This window comes from Scleropages formosus, chromosome 4 (genome assembly GCF_900964775.1).
Source record: "Scleropages formosus chromosome 4, fSclFor1.1, whole genome shotgun sequence".
In the NCBI taxonomy this organism is placed as follows: domain Eukaryota; kingdom Metazoa; phylum Chordata; class Actinopteri; order Osteoglossiformes; family Osteoglossidae; genus Scleropages; species Scleropages formosus.
Genome location: NC_041809.1, coordinates 20,543,261 through 20,564,441, shown reverse-complemented (window position 1 = coordinate 20,564,441; position 21,181 = coordinate 20,543,261). Strand labels below are relative to the sequence as shown.

The 21,181-nt window shown below is 43.2% G+C and overlaps 2 protein-coding genes across 2 annotated transcripts; one reads left to right on the top strand and one right to left on the bottom strand.

The window, feature by feature from the left end:
* Positions 1-2,089: 2,089 nt before the first annotated feature.
* dlat (dihydrolipoamide S-acetyltransferase (E2 component of pyruvate dehydrogenase complex)) lies at positions 2,090-10,945 on the top strand. The gene is made up of 14 exons (XM_018755480.2): positions 2,090-2,546; positions 4,549-4,650; positions 4,739-4,863; positions 5,010-5,166; positions 5,251-5,377; positions 5,611-5,807; positions 6,144-6,294; positions 6,782-6,849; positions 7,137-7,250; positions 7,550-7,657; positions 7,794-7,912; positions 8,281-8,443; positions 8,581-8,717; positions 9,131-10,945. Exons 1-14 carry the CDS (start codon positions 2,283-2,285, stop codon positions 9,258-9,260), a joined length of 1,962 nt encoding a protein of 653 aa, XP_018610996.2. The 5' UTR covers positions 2,090-2,282; the 3' UTR covers positions 9,261-10,945.
* zw10 (zw10 kinetochore protein) lies at positions 10,941-20,403 on the bottom strand. Its single transcript, XM_018755479.2, has 16 exons — positions 20,223-20,403; positions 19,306-19,440; positions 16,829-16,930; positions 16,661-16,738; positions 16,351-16,510; positions 16,047-16,199; positions 15,665-15,859; positions 15,303-15,439; positions 14,988-15,170; positions 14,399-14,640; positions 14,086-14,157; positions 13,500-13,669; positions 12,970-13,100; positions 12,630-12,761; positions 12,109-12,311; positions 10,941-11,975 (listed from the first exon to the last, which is right to left on the bottom strand). The coding sequence occupies exons 1-16, from the start codon at positions 20,325-20,327 to the stop codon at positions 11,855-11,857; spliced, it is 2,319 nt and encodes a 772-aa protein (XP_018610995.2). The 5' UTR covers positions 20,328-20,403; the 3' UTR covers positions 10,941-11,854.
* Between the last annotated feature and the right edge of the window lie 778 nt (positions 20,404-21,181).

Below are 21,181 nucleotides of genomic sequence, written 5' to 3'. Positions count from 1 at the left end.
ACCTGTCTTTTAAATGAACTATATTACGTATATATAGATATATATACATATATATACAGTATATATTGTGTATATATATATATACACACACACACATATTGTTGATTCTTGTACATAGGTTTGTATGCATTAACAGAAGCATGTTGCTTTTTGTTTTGAATGTTTAAAACTGGTACTCTGCTGTCCACAGAATGCTGCAATGAAGAAAGTTGTTTTTAAAATTGGTATCGTAACAAAAATCCCCATTCCCCTAGTGTGGCCACATTCTGTGATTCACCAATTCTGCTCTTTCTCACAGAGCATTTTGACCCTTTCAGCTCCCAACTGGGTGTTACTTGTGTCCTTGAGCTGCATTTCTATGATCTTATACACAAAGGAGACTTAGAGGTGACAGAAAAGGGAGAAAGTTTAAATTACATTTTTCACCCAACAGAAACATTGATATGGATGGTAGAAGGTGGTAACAGGGACCAACCTGTATGGGGTCTTATTGTGTTTATAAACAATATTTAAACTTTATAAACCGTTTGGTGCATTTCCACTTATTTTTTATATTGCAAATTTCAGAGGTTTAATACAGATTGTCAAGTTTAAAAAAAAAAAAAAAAAAACGTACCTTACTTAGCTATGGTTTCCCATTAAAATTGCTTCAGTTACCAAGTGCTTCTGTGTTATTTGGTGTGTATACTTATTTTAGGTTCTTCTGAAAAGGAGGATAACATTTTCAATGTTGTATTTAAGAGAATCATTCTATTTTATACCACTCACAATGAACAAACATCAGTCTCCATACCCCATACCTTCTATAAGCCTTGGGCATTCTTCATAATGAGAACAAACGTTTTTCATCATTTATGCTGAAATTTAGTGTAAAAATCACTTTAATTTTCCTATTATACAGGATAATCATAGTTATACTAATTGGGTTACTTTTGTTAATCGATGGAAATGACATGTACAACAATATGACACATCTTACAATACAAGGTGGCACAGCGGGTAACGGGTCCAGTGAGTACCCAGCCCCTCTGCTCCCAAGACAAACTCCAAACCTGTACCGGACAAGCAATTACCGATGACTGAGTAAAAGTAATGTCTGAAAAAAGAAAAAGTCTGTAACAGTCAAAGTTAACAGAACAAGGCAGCAGTAAATCCACAAAATAAACATAACATGTTTAGATAAGGACACAAAATGTATGGAATTGAATTGCATTTGTTTAAATCAAACATAGTTATAGGCGGAAATATTTTTAGGACTCTAGGCTCACTCATACAAATTTACATTTGAAATCATGTTAAACTGTAAAATACATATTTTGTCACTTCTTTTTTTAAAACAAAACCATGTGAAGGCGCGCCCTTCTCCGTTGTCTTGGGAACAGGGTCAGTTCGGCTGAGCGAAATACTACTCTACGCATGCGTATTTAGCGCAAAACCGCTCCCGACGTCACCAATGATGCTATAAGGAACTTTGTCGAAGTATTCTTCATAAGAATTTGCTGTCAGTGTCTGCTAACGCTCATTAGTTATAAGTATTTCTGAAAAGCTCTCCGTATACTGTTTTCTACACTGTAAAACCAGCCAAGTTAACATGTGGAAAGTTTGGGAAAATGTAGGGAAACGTTTTATTTTACGTGTAGGTCGCTTTGCGACAACCTTGAACATTTTACGACGTCGGTCTAGCCCGCTCTTATTCAGGTTGCCAGATCTGGCTAAATTCACATTGTAAAAGGTGGGTTTTAAGACAATACCTTCGATATATGTTGAATTTTGAATTGTGGAATTGACTAAAGTCAAAGATGCATATCTTTGTTTAGTTTTCAGGAATACATTATTTTTAATTAATATATATTCCCTATGTTCAAATACTTTATTTTCCCAGGGCACAATATATTAATTCACAAACTGTACACATATCTTCATTTTCCAGTACGCTTCCATTCTAAAAATTCCAAACTTTTCAACAAAACAAAACAAAAAACCGTCGTTCACGCTACTACATTTGCTATCGCAGCAGCACCGCGCAAACCGGTCCACCTCAACACTGGATTTTTAAGAGCAACCTGGCAACCCGTCTGTCGTACTGAGGATGGGCAGAAGGAGAGCCATAAAGTGTGGTGTTTTGGGACGGGGAGGTCATTGGACAGCAGGCGAGGCAGCTGCCTTCGAGGGGACAGTGCAGAAAGCGACCGAGTTCTTTCGGTTGGGTGGAGGAGCAGCAGTGCCCTGTGACTGTCCCGGTTCACCCGTCGGCACTGAGGAAGTGAGGACACTCCGTGGAGATGTTGCGTTTGGCGGCACGGCTAAGGCGGCCGGTCGGTATGACCCGGGCCGCGTCTCGGCCTCCTCCGGCGGGTCCCCCGCCTTCTCCAGCGGCTTTGAAGCCGTGCGTGCGCGCCCCCCTAGCCGGGCTGCGCTACGTGTCCGGCGGCGGCCCGGCGGCTGTGTTGAGCGCCGTGACCGCGGAGAGGAGGCTCTTTCTTCAGGGCGAGCAGGCGGTGGGAACCTGTCACAAGCGCTTCTACAGCTTACCTCCTCACCAGAAGGTCAGAACACGACTGTCCGGCTCCACAAGTTCTTGTTCTCTTTGACTTTGTTTCACTTTGTGCTGCGGACAGGACAGAAGCAGTTCTGCACACCCGCCCGGCTAAGACGTCGGTTATTGCTGCCTGCTTGGGTGTCACGCACAGAGTGTGTCTCCTCAGTCAGTGGCCTTGTCGTTACGAGTCAAGTCTCAGCGCTCGTGACTGACACTTTACTGGAGAATCTGAATCTGTACAGTACTACACTCACTGATTTACCCCTTTACAGCAGCAGGGCACTCTTACTGTCTAGGTTCAGAATATAAGTACCTTAGGCTTAGACTTGGTCAAGGATGCAGGAGGTAGCCTGGTGGTTAGAGCTGCTACCTTTGGCCCAAGGGCACAACAACGGTCGCAGGTTCAAATCCCACCTCCAGACTAGATGTAGTACCCCGAAGGTACCTGGCCTAAACTGCTCCAATAAAATTATCCAGTTTTATATTCTGTTCAGTTGTTGTCACATCACTTTCTGTGTTTTTCCTCTCAGTCTTGCTAAGGTGTGAAGAAGGCCCACGGCCGCAGTGCGTTTCCGCTGTGCATCACTTTTGTGTTTACATTGAATAAAAAGCATACACATTAGGTTCAGCTCGGTTTATTTTTACAGAGCTCTCAAACAGTGGCACAGAGTGCCGAGCAAAGGCATAAGACATATAAGTAGTTTTGTCATATATACTTGCGGTTATTAATTTAAGGATCTAAGTTTGACTGCTGGCCGCAGAAGAAAGGATCAAAGAACTCCCATCCAATTGGCAATGGAGAAAAAAGCCTCTGGGGGTCCAATGCCAGTGACTGCCCCCCCCCCGGCCCTATATTTGTGTGTGTATGTATATATATATATATATATAATATATATACATTTACTACTGCGAGTGCTGGCCTTATAACACTTTATTCCAGTAAAAGTTACCCACCCGTATTAATGGCTAAATAATTGTACGTGGCTTTAGAGAAAAGCATCAACTAAATGAATAAATGTAAATGTCGAATTCAAACCAGCAACCTTCTGGTCGCAAGATGATAACCCTAAACGCTGTGCCATCTGCTGGACCTCTATAGACTGTGCTGACATTTACTGGGTTTAACACCAGGGGATGTGATTTGTTTCTGTGGACCTGGATGGTTCACTGTAAAAATGTGTGTGTGTGTGGTATACATTTACATTTATTTGCGTGGTTTTCTGCAAGGTGATACACCACTCAGTAAACAAAAGTGTGCTCATTTGCATTTACATTTATTCGTTTAGCACATACTTTTCTCCAAAGCGACGCATATCTGAGAAATACAATTTGTACATTACATTATACATTAAGCAATAGGTGAAAACCAATGAATACCAACACAGTTATACATCCTGTTAAAAATGTTCTAACATTCGTTGATGCAGAAGAGTTGAATTCAGAATCAGCTTAGTTTAAAAAAAAAAAAAAAAAAAAGGGGGGGGGGGAAAGTTGCCTCACTGTATGTTGAGTAACCAGTATTTGCTTGTTAAGAAATAACATCTTTCCATCTGGTGTGATTGAACAAAGTTCTTTTATTTAAAAAAAAAAAAAAATTCAGTAGTTTATTGAACTGCTGAAATAATTTGGATGTTTTGGATATCTCTGATAAGCACCTAGAGAGAAGTAAAATACTGAGGGATGTTTGAGAAATTTCAGTGGTCTAGATTACGTTCACTGCAGTTAGTTTGTATTTTGCGCAGCAAAATTGTCCTCTGCCCTGGCTTTAACTGATGGGTACTGCAGGTACCACAGTAAAAGGTTTGCTCAAACATTTAAGGTCCAGCTGTAATATTTTAATCTTCACGAGACTTATTTGAATGAAGTTTTTCTGGCCAAGTCTGACCAATGTGAGTACTGTGCTATACTGCACTATTTTGCTACTGACCTCTGTCTGAAAATGGCCTGGTCAGTGTAAGGATTGCTTTGTGGTTGCAACTTCAAAGTTGCTTTTTACTCTCTAACCACAGGTGGAGTTGCCTGCTCTGTCACCCACAATGCAAATGGGCACCATTGCACGGTGGGAAAAAAAGGAAGGCGACAAGATCAACGAAGGAGACCTCATAGCAGAGGTGAGGTGGCAGTTACTCCGGTTCCTGCTGATGACCGCTGTGGCTTGTACCCCTTTTGGTAGTGACATCACCCCCTCTTCTTTCTCAGGTGGAGACGGACAAAGCGACAGTGGGCTTTGAGATGCTGGAAGAGTGCTATCTGGCCAAGATCCTGGTTCAGGAGGGCACTAGAGATGTGCCAATTGGAGCAGTGATCTGCATCACTGTGGATAGGTCTGATCCTTTAATGTTGTTTTACCTAAAATGTCTGTTATAATGTGGGAGCCTAATGTAGGTGGCTAATGTGATGGTGTAGTGCTCACACACATCGGTTGCTCACACACATTTGTCCCAGCCTCATCTGAATCTATTCCCTTCAGCCCTGACCTCATACCAGCCTTTAAGGACTACACCCTGGACAAGGCAACAGCTGCTCCTTCCCCGGCTGCAGCACCAACCCCGCCACCTCCGCTGCCGCCCTCTCCAGCTGCTGCGGCTCCTCAGGCCCCTGGGAGCTCCTACCCCCCACACATGAAGGTGGGTGTGCGTTGGGACTGGTTGTGTTGGGAGGGGAGTGTGGGCCCTGGGTCTGAATTCCAGATTGTCTGTCCCCCCTCACAGGTACTTCTGCCTGCCCTCTCACCCACCATGACTATGGGCACTGTGCAGCGCTGGGAGAAGAAGGTGGGAGAAAAGCTCAGCGAAGGTGACCTGCTTGCCGAGATTGAGACGGACAAGGCCACCATCGGTGAGTCAATCCCTTCAGCATTCCGTATTCTAAGCAGAACTCAGGTGTGGCTTGTTACAAAATACATTTTCGTTAATGCAGTAAAACAATAAAAGTAGATCAGTAAAATATTGTATGATAAATATTTATATGACCTGTTTCACCTTGACACTAACTCCTCTTTAACCACGTGGTTATAAACTTCCAGCTTGAAAGAGCTGATCTATATGGGCTGTGTGCTTATATGATGCCAGGGTTCGAGGTGCAGGAGGAGGGCTACCTGGCCAAGATCATAGTGCCCGAAGGGACTCGCGATGTCCCCCTAGGGACTCCTCTCTGCATCATCGTGGAGAAGGAGTCTGACATCAAGGCATTCGCTGACTACGTTGAGACAGGCGTGGCTGAAATAAAGGCCCCGCCTCCTACTCCAGCACCCACAGCCGCTGCTCCGGTAAGACTCCTGTCTGTTTCTCAGAACCCCATTGTTTGATCGTGTGTGTCCACAAACCTCTACATCATTAATGGTTAGGGGAGGCTTGAAATTCCCCGTTACATTTAAGAATTAATGGCAAGAACGCTACTGGAGGGCTGATGTTCCCAGTATTTTCCAGGTGCTGTTCTGCCTACAAACTCGTACTTTGGGTAGTTCACACTAAATTCACTGGAGTCCTTGTTCACTGGAGCCCAAAAGGCCTTCTCAAGGTCTTGCCAAATCTTTTTGCAAGAATTCCTCAACGTCTGTTGTGTAGGTCTGACTGACATCATCTTTGCTTGTTTTAAATCTCAGGTGGTGTCCCCATCTCCTTCTGCACCCGTTACCCCCGGGCCAACTCCCACCCCTGCTGCCCCTGTAGCCACGAGGAAGGGCAGGGTGTTTGCCAGCCCTCTAGCCAAGAAGTTAGCTGCCGAGAAAGGAATTGACCTGGCTCAAGTGACTGGTGAGTTGCTTGTAGTCCTGCTGTACAGTTCAGACATGTTCAGTGTTAAATAAGGGAGCTGTCACTTATATCACCTACATCTTTGTGATAGATCAGTTTTAAATTAGTCTAGATCAGTTTTAAATTAGTCTTTAACTGCAGTCTAGTCATTTTTCTCAAGTCTGCTATGTTAATGTTGTTTTCTTATGTCTGCTAAATTAATCAGTGTAAATTTCTTGCGTTACTTGTAAGCCAAAGTAGGGGTGTTAAATGAAACACCTTGTAAAATGTAATTCTCAAAACTTGAATGGGAATATCTCAGGGTTGTCTGCATTTAAAACTTCCCTTCTGCATTCCAGAATAGCAGCAGTTCTTATACAACATTTGTGATTTATTTTAGTAGAATCATAAACCTCAGTTGCACTGTTTAAGGGCCAAGGTTAGATTTTATGGCACCATCCTGAACTTGTGTCAGAGCCTGACTTCCTCCCTACTTTCCCTTCCTCAGGGACAGGCCCAGATGGCAGAGTGACAAAAAAAGACATTGAGATCTTCGTCCCACCCAAAGTGGCCCCGGTGAGTCATCCTTGTCTGCTGCAGTGTGGATGTTCCATTGAAAGAGTGTAAATGGTTATTCACATAATCCATGTACAGATGAATCAATCGGTGTAACATGAAGAGCTGCCTCAACATGTTTGGAAATTCACATGCTTGCATGCCCTAATACATCTGGCAGGTTTGCTTCACGTCGACTAAAATGTGATCAGATTTGTTCCCGAGTCCTCTGCCGGCGTTTCTGCTTTTGCTGCATTTCTGGAATCCCGTGGCTGGAGCTGACTGCTTCCCCCCTGCCTTTCTTCCAGGTTGCAGCGGCAGCCCCCAGCACTCCTACTCCTCCCAGGCCTGCAGCTGCCCCTGCTGTTGCAGCCGTGCCCACGGGGACCTTCACAGATATCCCCATCAGTAACATTCGTAGGGTGAGCATGTGTGGCCCCATTTGAAAACATTATATAAAAAGTTTAAAATAAAGTAGTACATCATGAAGTAGTCCATATTGTATTTCATACATAAAAATGAGTCTGTAATAATTACGGTGGTTTAAACCCATGCTGAATGCCTCTTTGAATGTGAAGTTTATTAGAATAATAGTTTTCAGTCTGGCCTGTTGAGTTCTTGAGAGTTGGTGTTTCCCTGCTGAAATGAACAATGTATTATCCTAACTTACCCTATCATTGTTGTATGATTTCATGAATATGTGCCTTTTTCATGCTGACAGGTTATTGCTCAGAGGCTGATGCAGTCCAAGCAGACCATCCCGCATTACTACTTGTCTGTGGACATTAACATGGACCAAGTGCTGGGGATGAGGAAGGAGCTCAATGAGGTGAGTTCCTCAGTCCGCTTCCTGAGTTTGGTACACGCCTTCTTGTCCTTAGCAGTTCGGTACCCCTGATGGCATTGCCATGTTAGTGGTGGATAACTTTGACTTCGTCTGTGCTTCTGTCCTTTCGGACTCTCAGGCAGTCAAGGAGGATAACATCAAGCTCTCAGTGAATGATTTCATCATCAAGGCTTCTGCTTTGGCCTGCTTGAAGGTGCCGGAGGCAAATTCCTCCTGGATGGATACAGTGATCCGTCAGTGAGTGTCAACAGCCCATCTGCGCCATTGCCGAGTGGCCACTAGATGGCATCTTAGAAGTCATGTTTTTTTTTGTTTCCCTTTAAAATACATTAAAATACTTGTTTGCATAGTGAACATGTATATAGAGGTTTTCCAAGTAGTCATATTGTATATAATAGCATTACATTATACATTACTAGTTACTGTATAATACTTGGCATCACATTTTTCTATATACTGTATATTTTACAATTTTAAGCAGTATTTAGCCTTTTTACACTTTCCTTGAATTCATCTGGTACTGAGAGATGTTTCATTTACGGCTGCTTATATATTTTCTTACTTCTCCACTAGTCTCACATGGACCGTTTAACTCTCTCCTGTAGGAACCATGTGGTCGACGTTAGTGTGGCTGTCAGCACACCCAGCGGTCTCATCACTCCCATTGTTTTCAACGCACACATCAAGGGCCTGGCTGCCATCAGCAGAGATGTCAGCTCCTTGGCCACCAAGGCACGTGAAGGCAAACTGCAGCCGCATGAGTTCCAGGTGAGCAGATCTCCGAAATTAACTGCCTGTGAAGCATTCCTGAATCTGAGCCACCCCACAGCTCCCTTTCAACTCTTGGCATCTACTCACTACTGATATTGGTTGACATTGTGATTATTTTTCCATATTTTTTCCAGGGTGGCACCTTCACCATCTCCAATCTTGGTATGTATGGCATCAAAAACTTTTCGGCAATCATCAACCCACCACAGGCCTGCATCTTAGCTGTGGGTAGTTCTGAGAAGAGACTGCTGCCGGCAGACAACGAGAAAGGGTAAGAAGGGACATGGGAAAGGGAGATCCTAAGTGTGTGGGGATCTTATAAATATAATTTTTATTCATTAAAGAAGCATGTTGCTGTCATTGTTTGTTATGGTTACAATACTGGGATTTTATGGAGAGTTGATAGCCCTTAGATTCCTAATAGTCTCCCCTCCATACCACTTGTAATAGTTTTATTCCCCTTCTCTGCTGTTGAATGGCTTTTTCCTCAAACGTGTTTTGAATTTTATGTTGTGAATTAATAACACCCCTGAAATGTAATAACCAATGGTACCTACTGAATTTGTGTCTCAGACTGAACTGCTTTAACTGATGGGAGGGAACCTTGTTAAAATATACAGGTAACATGCTGTCTGTCCCATGCTGACCATGTTTTTGTGTCACCATCTCCCACCCTTTGTGCAGGTTCGATGTGGCCAGCATGATGTCTGTGACGCTGAGCTGTGATCACAGGGTAGTGGACGGTGCAGTGGGCGCTCAGTGGCTGGCAGAGTTCCGCAAGTTCCTGGAGAGACCTATCACCATGCTCCTGTGACGTGGCAGTGTCACCTTGTGACCCCTGACCCCAACAGAGGACACCTGGATAAGTCAGCCTTGTGTACAGCATATGCACTCTCCCTCAAATGTGTACCTTTTTTCCTTTATCCCTTTATCTCTCTATCTCATACACGCACATATATACCAGGCTTGACCCGTTAAGCTTTAACAGGAGCCCAAATTGAAACAGGTGGGAAGAGGTGTCAATATTTAGGTCAATGTGTGCGTGATTAAAATGGTGTTGAATTCAGAATATTACTAGTTAATAGTCTTTAAAAAGATGTTACAGACTGTCGCAGTCCTGTTTTTCAGCCTGGAGTCATAGCGTTATTTATGGGTGGGGGGGGGGTAAAAAGAATCTTTCAGTCTCATGGTGTGTTGTCCTCTGTTCAGAGAGGTGTGCTACTTCAGGTGCGGAGTGGGTTTGCTGTTAGTATTACAGCTGCCGCTCAGCAATGTTAATTCACCTGAAGTTCCGGGCGCTGCTGGAGAGACTGGTGTATCAACGTTCAGGGACACCCTCATGTTGAGTTGATGTGTGCCAAAGGAACAAGGGACATTAAAAGAAATGGTTTTTGTTTTTATTTTTCCTGAGCAGTCTGCTAGTACACAAGAGACTGACTGGTTTCAGCATTTGTCACAAGTCCTGTGTACATACCTGTCATGGTCTAGAGTCCGTCTTATTTTAGGTTGTTTTTGCTTGTGTGGACACTGCCCATTACTACTCTTGTGCTGAGAAATGGCTTGTTTTGCACCTGGGCTGCTCTCTTAGGAACCACCAGCCAGTCAGTGTCAGCCTGTCAGTTTTCCCCTTTCACTCCAGACAAAGCACAGCAGTGCCTTGTTGTATTATTATGGCTGTTTCTTTCTGAACTCAGCACATGGTCACACAAAAAGCCAAGAGAAACAAAGTAGATTAGCAATCTTGTTCCTAATCGATTTGGAAAAGATGTGTGTGAGTGGAAGAGTCTTCTGTTTTCTATCAACAGGATAAGTTCTCTAGCCTTGTAACAAAGTAAGGTTTAAGACCATTATAAGGGAAATGGGAATGGTTAGATAAATTTGTTTTGGTGGTGGGACACTCCCCCTTTTGTTTTTTTGCACTTACAGTTTTTCACTATAGGTGGATATGTCTTGGTCTACTATATGCATGTGCTGCTTGACTTAAAGTCACTGTTAGAAGCTGCCATTAATCATTCTGTGATTACTAAACTGCAGAAATATCCTTTGACAAGGTTGTTTATAAGGATTGTGTACTTGTTTATTCACCTATGCTGTCATGGCTGGAGACTTGGTTAAAGGTAGAGCTGAGTGTACTGGTAGATACCCTGGTCAGGAAAAATACTGTCCCTAACCCTTTTCCCTGAGACAGTCTATCTGTTAACCCCAGTCTTTTTGCTCCCTCTTTATTCATACACTGTCCTGCTTAATAGCAGGCTATCTGAAATCTGATGTACTAAGACAGGTAATCCAAGAAAAAATTAGTTTCTCCTATCATGCTTTGCATTGTCACATTTAAAGAGAAACCATCGCCAGACTCGGGATACAAATTACTTTGGACTCAAGACCACTGCAGGCTGGTTTGTAAACAGCAATCAGTCCGTGTGTAACACATTTTTGCTGCTTCATGGTACAAATGGCAAAAAATGCTCTTCATATATAAAATGTGGATGAATTATTTTTTTTTACAAGCTAGAAAGGTTGTTTCTGAATTACTTTTTTTGCAATGTAAAAAAGTATGGGGAAAACCAAATGTAGTAGCCCTTTATGCAACAACACTTGTTAGACCAGTAGTGAAAAATGTATGACGGGGTCTTTTTTCCACTTGCACTAGTTTGGCGATACAGAGGCTGATGTAGAACATCTGTTTCCATTCTGTCAGAGGCTTTGGGGAAATTTGGCATACCATCTATTTGTATATATGTGTACAATATGGCCAAACGGTGCAGGTTTGGATTGTGCAGGCCAAAGCCTACAGCATGGACATTTTCAGAATGCACACTCTGGCTGAAATAGTACAGCTTATATTAAGCTGTATGGTGTATGTATATATCGCTACACCACATGCAGGCATCTTCATGGCAGTAGGTGGAAGGAAAGTGAAATCTCAGCAACTTCATCCTCTGAATGCAATGTTCATGTGATAATTCAAATCTGATCTGTTTGGCCAAAATTGCCAGTATTTTAAGTTCAACACGCACACTGGAGTTGTCAGGGAGATTAAAGGATTCTTTTTGTTCCAGGTTGTTTGTGTACTTATTTCCTACACGAGGAAGAAAAGGGCAGAATTGTAAATGACATTTCAATACAGCCATGAGCTTCAAATGCCCAGTCTGAGTACCTCACTAAAGGGGTTATGGAATCTCAAGTGCTGGTAGAGCTGTTCTGTAATGTTGCTGAAGGCCCTTTAGGAAACCTAAATGCATTTGTCTTAAACTCTGCTCCAAGCTCAGAAACCATATGTATAAAATGTACAGTGTGAACAGGTTTATTGAAAGGCAACACAAAATTTAGTTGGAACAAATTAAATATTTGGTTTTCTCTGCTGGGCTCTACATGAATAACTTTTCTCAAAAGTAGGTGCTGGGAGAGTTATTTGATTTTTGTCAGAGCCACTGCCCTCCTCTCGGTGTTCTGAAACAAGGCCCGGATGAGATTCTTCACCTCATTGCTGGTAAACTCTAGCGCCAGCGGCCCCTTCCCATCAGCCCACCTGGAGAGAAGACAGGGCCAGGGTATGAGCAACCCAGCCACACTGGCACTGATATGTCTGCATGTAATCAGTTCTATTCAAACCTTCGTTAATTTAGAAACACTGCTATCAGCCACAGAGGACTTCATGTTACCTGTCAACTATCTCCTGAAGATTAGCCTGAAGCACTATGGCCAGCTCCTTGAAGCTCATCCACTTCTTCACATAGATGGGTACCTCCTCCTGGTACTTCCTGTTCTTGTTCTCATCAGGTAGGGGAAGGAATACTAAGGGTCCCTCATCAATGATGGTTTGGCAGAGTGTATGCAAGTGGTCTCCATCCTCAGTTGAGATGTCCTACAGTGGACAACAATCCATAAGGCAAGGAGGACAATGACTACAGGCTCATTAAGCATATTCTAGGAAGCTAAACGCAAAATATTTAACGAGCATACTACATGCATTTATTTGGCAACATTCATTTTTACCAGCACACAGACACAGCAAGTGCGCTCAATAACACCTATCAGTATGTAAGGCTCAATTCAGCTGAGAATTTAATTCAGCCACGTGCTCAAAAGCTCCAAAGGGCAAAAAAAAAAAAAAAATAAAGTATCTGCAGGATTGATATCAAAACTTCATGTATAATTTCAGCATATAAATGACATGACCCACCTCCAGCATCAAGATTTTGGTGATTATCTCAGAGATGGCAGTATTTAACAGTGATCCCATTGCTTTGCAATAAATGTTGACAGGTAAGACATCTTGCCAAACTTTGCCTAGCCTCTTCAACTGGTGGATGACCTGTAAATAAATTTGCCAATTAAATGTCTTCAAGTTTCATCTATGAAACACTGAAATGTCTCAAAACTTAAGGAAGTATTTGCATCTTATGTCAGTGTGCCATCCCCAACTACCACCAATTGGCACTTGACAGTCATACCGTCACCCTCTTTGTGAATTCGGACAGGAGCGTTCTCTCATGATCTGGCAAGACTGAGGTGTCACTCACCTGTCTGACAGCCTTACTGGCTGCAGAGTAGTTCTCATCATCATCAAGGTTAGCAAAATTCCTAGCAGTGGACAACCTTTCCAGCATCTCTGCCTTCTGAGCATTCATCTGTGCTAGAAAGCACTCTGTGCCTGTTGAGTCAACATACGTGCAACACCATGTGTTTGTCAAGACAGAAAACATTAATCCCTCTTTTAAGCAGACTAATGTTAGTACAACAGAATAAGGACATTTTTAAACTTTGTCAGACCATCAGCTGTTCCTACTCACATGCACTACCATAATATTTTTCTCCATACTGCATGGTTGATCAGTCAGTTTCCATTTGCATTTTTTCAAAATTAATCATAACTGCTAGATGAGCAATAAAGAATAACATGTAAAGAAAACATGATATATGTTTTGATATATTAATATCAAGGCTCTGTAATAGCTGAGTGATGAAGGTTTGTGGTTCAATGATATGTGAAGGTGGTGTAGGACGATATGATCATAATCAAGATCCTCTGGCATCCCCATGCTGTGCCCACCTAGTCTCCGGAAGCTAGGCACGAGGTCAACGAAGGTTGCAGCGCCATCGCTGAGTGGCTGGGGCAGGTGGGGCCTAAACTGGTGACCCAGTGTGAGCAGGTGGTGGGCAATAAACATGCAGTTGTTGTGGTGGATAGCAGCCAAGTGCGGAAACTTTAGAAGGTTCTCCCTGAGGAGGTAGGGGAGGACAGACAAACACCTTTATAAACCAAACCAATCAGCTACTCCAGTAGTTAAAATGTCTAAGTTGTCACAGAGTGAGTGTGTTTCACTGATGCACGGATGAGTAACCCCTTGTAAGTAGTGTATCTAGCAATGTAGTCACCTTGGTGAATAAGGTGTATGGGCTAGTAACACTACATAGTATACGTTGTAAGTTGCTTTGGACAAAAGCGTCTGCTAAGTGAATAAATGTAAATGTAAATAAATGTAAATGTAAGTAAACACCCTGAAAAAAATCCTGGATGTTGTACAAGCAGGCTTATCAGCTTATGACAACATGGCAATTACTGACACGAATTTATCAAATGATGTTCAAGACAATATTGTGCTATGCATGTAATTATAAATACATTAAATACTTACTTGTGATATGTAGGCACAACATCGTAGAAAAGCTGAAAAATGTTTCTCACAGTGTAGAAGAGCTGGATGGCACTGGTTAAAAAAAACAAAAAACATCTTGCTTTAATACATCTAGAGAAATTTTATTCCATAATGCCTTTATCAAACTTATGTCATCTCCACTACAAACCTCAGAGGTCCATGTGTATGTTATCACAATCCACTAACCTCACAAAACTGGTACAATCATGTTTGTACTCAAAGCAAAATTATTAATCAGTATTAAATTATTTAAGCAAAAAAAAACTGCAGACTTTGAGACTGATTTGCGTACCACTGGCTGGAGCTGCCCACAGTCTCAGACAGGGTGGCCAGTGTGAGCTCCATCAACTGCTGCACTGATTCGCTGATGCGACACACGGGTAGACAGAGTGTGCGTTGCCCCAGCTGCTTCTCATTCTCCAGTGCTGGGGTATCCGCACTGGGGGGTCTCTTCCTATCAGCCTCCTGCTTCGCATTGTCCTTGGAATCAAGACTGGGGAGCCTGGGCAAAGACAGCTTGCTCTCGGGTGAGATCTGGGAAGAGGAATAGTGGCTCATCACAATGACGGACAGAGCACTCACACTCATTTCACACAAGGCTTCAGTGTCGGAGGCAAACTCGGACCACCAGCCTCTTGGAGAGTCACCTTGGACTGTGTGGTTTAATAGAAACTGTTTGTAACATCGAGTCTAGTAAACAGAGTAAGCCGTAACAAAATGCAAATGTCAATTCAACCAGTCTTGTATAAATTTGACCTGAAGATGTTGACCGAGTTTCTTCCCAACAAATGCACTTTATGTAAACCCTAAAGCCAAACTAATTTGTGTACTGAAGACACTAAACAACCTGCATCTAATCAACAAGCTGACTTGAGCCTAACCTTCACAGTGTTGTGTATCTCTGAAGTCATCAGGTTGCGTGCTGCCACTATCACGTCCTGGCATTTTTTACTGGCGAAATGAGAATTGACATTTCTGGCATACTGCAGCAGGTCTGTGGAATCCATGGTTAGATACTTCAGCTCTTTCAAAGTCTTCTCAAACTCCTCTGTCTCCTTGATAACCTGGAAAACCAACAATCATTAAAGAGGACCTAACACTTTCAGTAGCAAAGAACATTTTGTGGAACAAAGATAAATGTTGCTCTTACAGCGCGTGATGTTTGTGTTTATAGAGGACGAAGGGATTCTGCATACCATGCTGTACTTGCTCAGCTGACTGCTGTTGGATGGGATCGAGTATAAGAGACACTCGCGAATTATGCAGTCCGACATCTCCTCCCATATCATGTCACCCAGTACGATGGACACTTTCTTCTCGCCCACAGTAACATCTGAGAAACGGCAACGAACATGAGAGAGGGGATAAGTCCACTTTTTTTGTATATACACTGCAAGGAGGCCTCAATTCCAATGTGGGATCCTAGCACCTTAGAACACAGTTAGTACAAGTTTGCCTGGTGTTTCAGGGCTGTGGAAATTAACCATGAATTCATCTTAAGGGGTTGCCATAATGGAATATATAAATACAGCTAATGTGAAAAGCAGGTTGAGCGTACCGAACATGTGCGCATGCAGGACTCTGAGGACAGCCAACAGCCTAGTGTACACCTGGGAGGGCGAGGTGTGCTCTGCTGACGTCTCTTCCAGCTGCAGGGTCAACACAGCACCTTGACCTGGCTGCTCCCCCACCTCCACGTGCAGAGAGGAGTAGGAGATCAATGGCTTCAGCATGTATTTAAGCAGCACCTGCCCTGGAGCACAGAGGAGGGCTGTCAGTTCTGGCAGAGTGAGCTATGTAGTGAACAACTAACCAGTAAGAATAAAAACAATGCACTGTTCACATCCAGCTGCTGATTGCTAACTACTAACTTGACTATAAAAGGTATTTCTCAGTACAAATGCAGGTTTTTGTTCACCTATACTTCAGACGGGTCTTACCAAAAAGCTTGATCTTATGATTCAGCTGTCCCTGGATGGCAAGGGCTTGCAGGACACTGGCAAGCAAGGAGGGAGGGTCGCTCCCATCCCCTGCCTGCATTCCACTGCACAGGCGGAGCTCTGTCTTTAGGAAGGACTCCGCAGCGCTGAGCTCTGAGGATCACAAGTCAAAGTACGTGCAGTTGCGGGGCAGTTCGAACCAGCACACTGGGAAGCCGTAACACTACAGCGACTCCTGAGAGGACCATGGATTAAAAGTGAATGTGACGAGCCAAATGAAACCTATAGGAAAAGGAGGCTAAACCTTTAGAAGTCGGTAGCTTCCAAACGACAAGCTTCTTCCACTCATCACCCAGGTGGTAAATCAGGTTCTCTCGCTGGACAGTGTGCTCGGAGCTCAGCGCCCTGAGCAGCTGGAGCTCACAACCCTTCCAGGCCTTCAGGGAATCCACACAGCTACGGGTCTGGAGGGAACAGGTCCAATTTATCAGCACCTAGATTCCCTGCACTGCAGTGCTTCCAGACAACTATCAACATTACCAATGACATTGTTTGGACTGCAGTATGACTACACAAAAAATCAAGTTTTCCAGCAGGTAAAGACCTGCCCTCACCTTCTCCAGCTGCTCAGCCGCTACTGTGTACTTCTTTTCTTGTAAGGCTCTATGATACTCCTCCATGGCCAAGTCATACTAAACCAGGAAAACAAAGAGTATGTTTGAAAGTCCCCATTGCATCAAGAGGCAAAAATGATATTAACAGAAATGTGTACATTTCACTACCTCTTGCAGGGATCTGAGCACAGTGATCACAATAGAGTTCTTCTCCAACTGCTGTTTGAGCTCTGTGTACTCGGTCACTGCAACTTGAAGGTCCTGCTGCACCTAAGAGTTGAACACTTATTAAGATGACAACTGAAAACTTGAGCTCAGGAGAGGAAGCCCTCATGGTTTTATGCTGTAGCTCAAGCAATTAAAAGTTTGAGTAGTCGTGCGTTCAAAGAGGCCTTTCTGCACACTACTCTTATTAACTGTTAACTGTTGTTTTTGCACTTGTGATCTTCCCATTTGCCTGAAAAAGTCTGATTGACCATTCTCCTCTGACCTCTCTCATTAACAAGGTGTTTTTGCCCATAGCAGAGCTGCGGACTGAATGTTTCTTCTTGTTTATTGCATCATTCTCTGTACTCCTGACACTGTAGTGAGCAGAAATCCCAGTAGGGTGGCAAACACTGGAACTATTGTGGCTGGCATCATGGCATGCTCAAAGTTGTCCATCCTAAGATGTGACTCTCTACATGGGGGCAAGTTGCATATTAGGAACATATGGCTGTTACACAATGTGGCCAGTGAACATATATTGACACAACATGCTAGAAAATTTGTCTGGAAACTATTATTCAGATATTTGTGATATACTGTTTTCCTCTGAGGGGGGCGCAGTGGATTTGGTCTGTGCCTGCTCTCTGGTGGGTCTGGGGTTCAAGTCCCGCTTGAGCTGCCTTGCAATGGACTGGCGTCCCGTCCTGGGTGCGTCCCCTCCCCCTCCAGCCTTGCGCCCTGTGTTGCCAGGTTAGGCTCCGGTTCGCCGCGACCCCACTCAGGACAGGCGGTTTCAGTCAATGTGTGTGTTTTCCTCTGATAACAGGAAGTTGTGCTAATGCCAACACTAATCATAATGCTTAGTAACTACACCATACAGTTTTAAGCAAGAGTTTGGGCACCACTGGCCAAATTATCTAGTTAATTGTATAAGTGAAAAGTAGCAATTGCCACCTGTTGACAGTTGCAGAGCTGTCATACACTGGCCTGCCTGGACTAGTGCTCACATCTAGTCAATTTAGCCTGTGCATATGTCCTCAGTAAACACCGTTCGCTGATCATTCTGGTCAGAATGAGTGCATTTGTAGCATTATTTTAGCATTACTAAAATGTTTTCTTGAAATTTAAAACTATCAGTCTCTGAACTCAGACAAACTGAAGACCTTAATCTTAAGGAAAACACAACATGTAATAATTTATCATCAGCATTTAACTCAAATTGTATAGCTTTAGCTTTACGCTAGCTTGCCGAAGCAGTTAGAAATTTACGCATCATATTGACAGTGTTTACTGTTTAACAACCCTAACCCTAGTACCCACATCTAGGATATTCTTCTGTCTAGCATACAGAAAAAAATGCATGTGTGTCTATAAACTTGATTATTCCAATGCTTAACTTTCACACCACAGACACCACATTTGCTACATTACAATGAATACAGAATGTACGAGCAAAAATTATAACCAAACCCAGAAAGAGGAACCTAATCACTGCCAGCTCTTAGGTCACTGCACTGGTTGCCAGTGAAGTGTAAGACAGACTTCGAGATCTTTCTGCTTATTTACAAACCTCTGAAGAGTTCAATATTTATTTATACATCAGAACGTCATCTACGGTGCCAGCAATGTGTACAAGCCAGACTAATCTTTTTGGTCACAGGATGCATGCTTTCTTGTAACAGTTCTAAACAAACAAACAAAAAATAAACAAATGAAACATCCCGTGTTAAGGATGCCTGTTCAATGAATACATTTAAATCTAAGGTCCACTACTTAGCACGCCCATGCTGTGGTCGGTCTGTGTACTTCTTTCAGCCGCTGTTGATGTAACCCTCACAATGGTCCACGTGCCTACATGACACAAAGTATGGTCAATATCTTCTAAGACTTGGATGATTGTTAACAGGGAACTGGACTGGTTTATACACATCCCCTTTGAAACTAGGTCCTCCCAGCTCCTACATAATTCTTGCATTCCTTCAGGAAGCAGGTCAGGAAAACATTTTGAGGAAACGCACAGAAAGTCTCCTTCAAAGACGCCAAATCGATAGCTATGAAGCGCATCTTTGAGGCAAGGAAACAAAAAAGTGACAGGGCACAATGTCTGGGGAGTATGCTGGATGTCTTCCATATTTTGTCAGGTCCAATTTGTTGTAGGCTTGTTGCTCAAAAGAACATTTTTTCCACTTTGCCAAAGCACTAAACACACCTTTCTTTCAACCTCACCAAAAACCTTCAGCGCATGTGAGCAACCAAACGCAAACCACAGAGTGCCGTACCATTACGTGTACCACGCATGCACTGATGGCTTACGACCACAGCAGCATCACACAGGTTGTAAGAGATGTACCTCACGTGCAGAACAAGGATGCAGTCTACATGTAGAGGATGAAAAAAATCACAGGTTTGACAGAGCTGTAGGGCCACATCACACTCACCTCATTTGCTATGCAGCTCTTTAACATCTCAATGTCCTTAGAAACCTCCGCCACTTGAGCCATGAGCTCCTCTGCCCTCTGCAAGCTGGGTAGGAATTCGCTGTACCTCTTGTTGATCATATCACACACCTCATCCTGGGGGGGGGAAGCAGCACTGAAACACCATGTATAAGACTTCCCATTTTACAATCCCAGTGGACTACAGTGGAAAAGACAGGGATATAAGTGGATAGACAGAATTACACTCAAATTTGTTAGCATTAATTCACCCAACACGAATCCCAGGGTGCTCATTTTAACCACGTTAAGAGCCACCAAGAAGGGACAGTTGCAATTCAAAACACCCATCCCAACAATCAATTGGTGACAGAAAAAACATGATCTGCAAAAGTGGATGGCAGCATTTATGGTTCTCTGTTGGATCACAAAAGTAACAAAAGTGGGTGTCATCTTTGTTTCTCACTTTTCTCTCAATAAGAACTGACCAGGTATGGAAAAAAGTAACTTGCATCTCCGATCTCATTATGTCAGTATTCACTCGCATACACTACTTTGGCAGGCTAAGCCGCTGTGAACAACTGCACAATGCAATGTGAAATAAATGCATTAAACCACTGTGCAGAATGACAGCGTATATATTATAGCAGAAGAACAATACAGCGAGTCAAAGTGGGCTGCACGGTGACGTCACTGCTGCCAGCACGCGCGCAGTTCGACAACACGTCATTTCCACCGTGTTATGTGGCAAATCGAGACCGATATTATTATATATATATAATATTGATGAGTTGTGAAAATCCATAGGGGTCCCGCTACCGAGGTTCGAGCTACCTGGCTCCAAAAACGAGTACATGAAGAAGAAAAAAAAAAAGATAACCGTGCGCCCGGTTAGCTTCCAGGCTCGCTGTCAACATTACCTTGGTCTCCTCGACTTTTTGTGAAAGCTTGCTAATTTTACAGCTGAGATCATCTTTTTCCAACTTTCCTGAGCTAGCGAGCACCTCCGTAACAAAGGAAGCCATGTTTTATGTTCAGCTCCTCACTTTCCGTCTAGCCCTCCAAAAAGAATTCCTTTGCCCGCTTTCAAATCTGGGAGGACGGAGGTGACGACTTCCTGTTAGCAGTCATATTGTGACGTTTGTATAGAAATGCATCATGGGATGTGTTGTTTTTTACGGAAAAGCTGCACGCGAAATTCGCTGTATACTTACAATTTGTTCTCTCATTCATGTCTTCAGATACATACTTGTCCCAACAACAGTCACACGAAGTGCTGCTGCGTGATTTATTGCATACATGGAAGTGATTAAATAAAACGTATTCTGCGTTTGAAACGACAAGTTATATTAGCTGTTTCTTTAACTTTATTCACAGTTTAGTATGGCAAAGAAACACATTGATTGACATCACAGATTTTCCTTGCAGAAAAGAGGCGCAAAACCCATCATGATTCTTTTTCTTCAGACCACACGTTTACAACACTTAAACATTAGAGCACTACAAACAGTCGAAAAATGAATGGTGTACCCTCTGAAGCATTTTCATAAAGAGTATTAAGAAATCAAATAAATCTGTAATTCAGACTTCACTAAAGCTTAGTGGTGTGAGTATTATTACATCTGAATCAATTAAATATTTGAATACCTAAATCTGTGATAATATTTCCTAAATCATAAATGTAAATTTCACACACACACACAATGTCTACAGCCGCTCATCCCGAGCCAGGACCTAGCCCGGCAGCGGAGCGCAGGGCCGGACGGGGAGAGGACACACCACGGACGAGACACCAGTTCGCCGCAAGGCACCTCAAGCAGGACTAGAGCCCCAGAACCACCACAGAGCAGGCCCCGGCCAAACCCGCTGTGCCACCCTG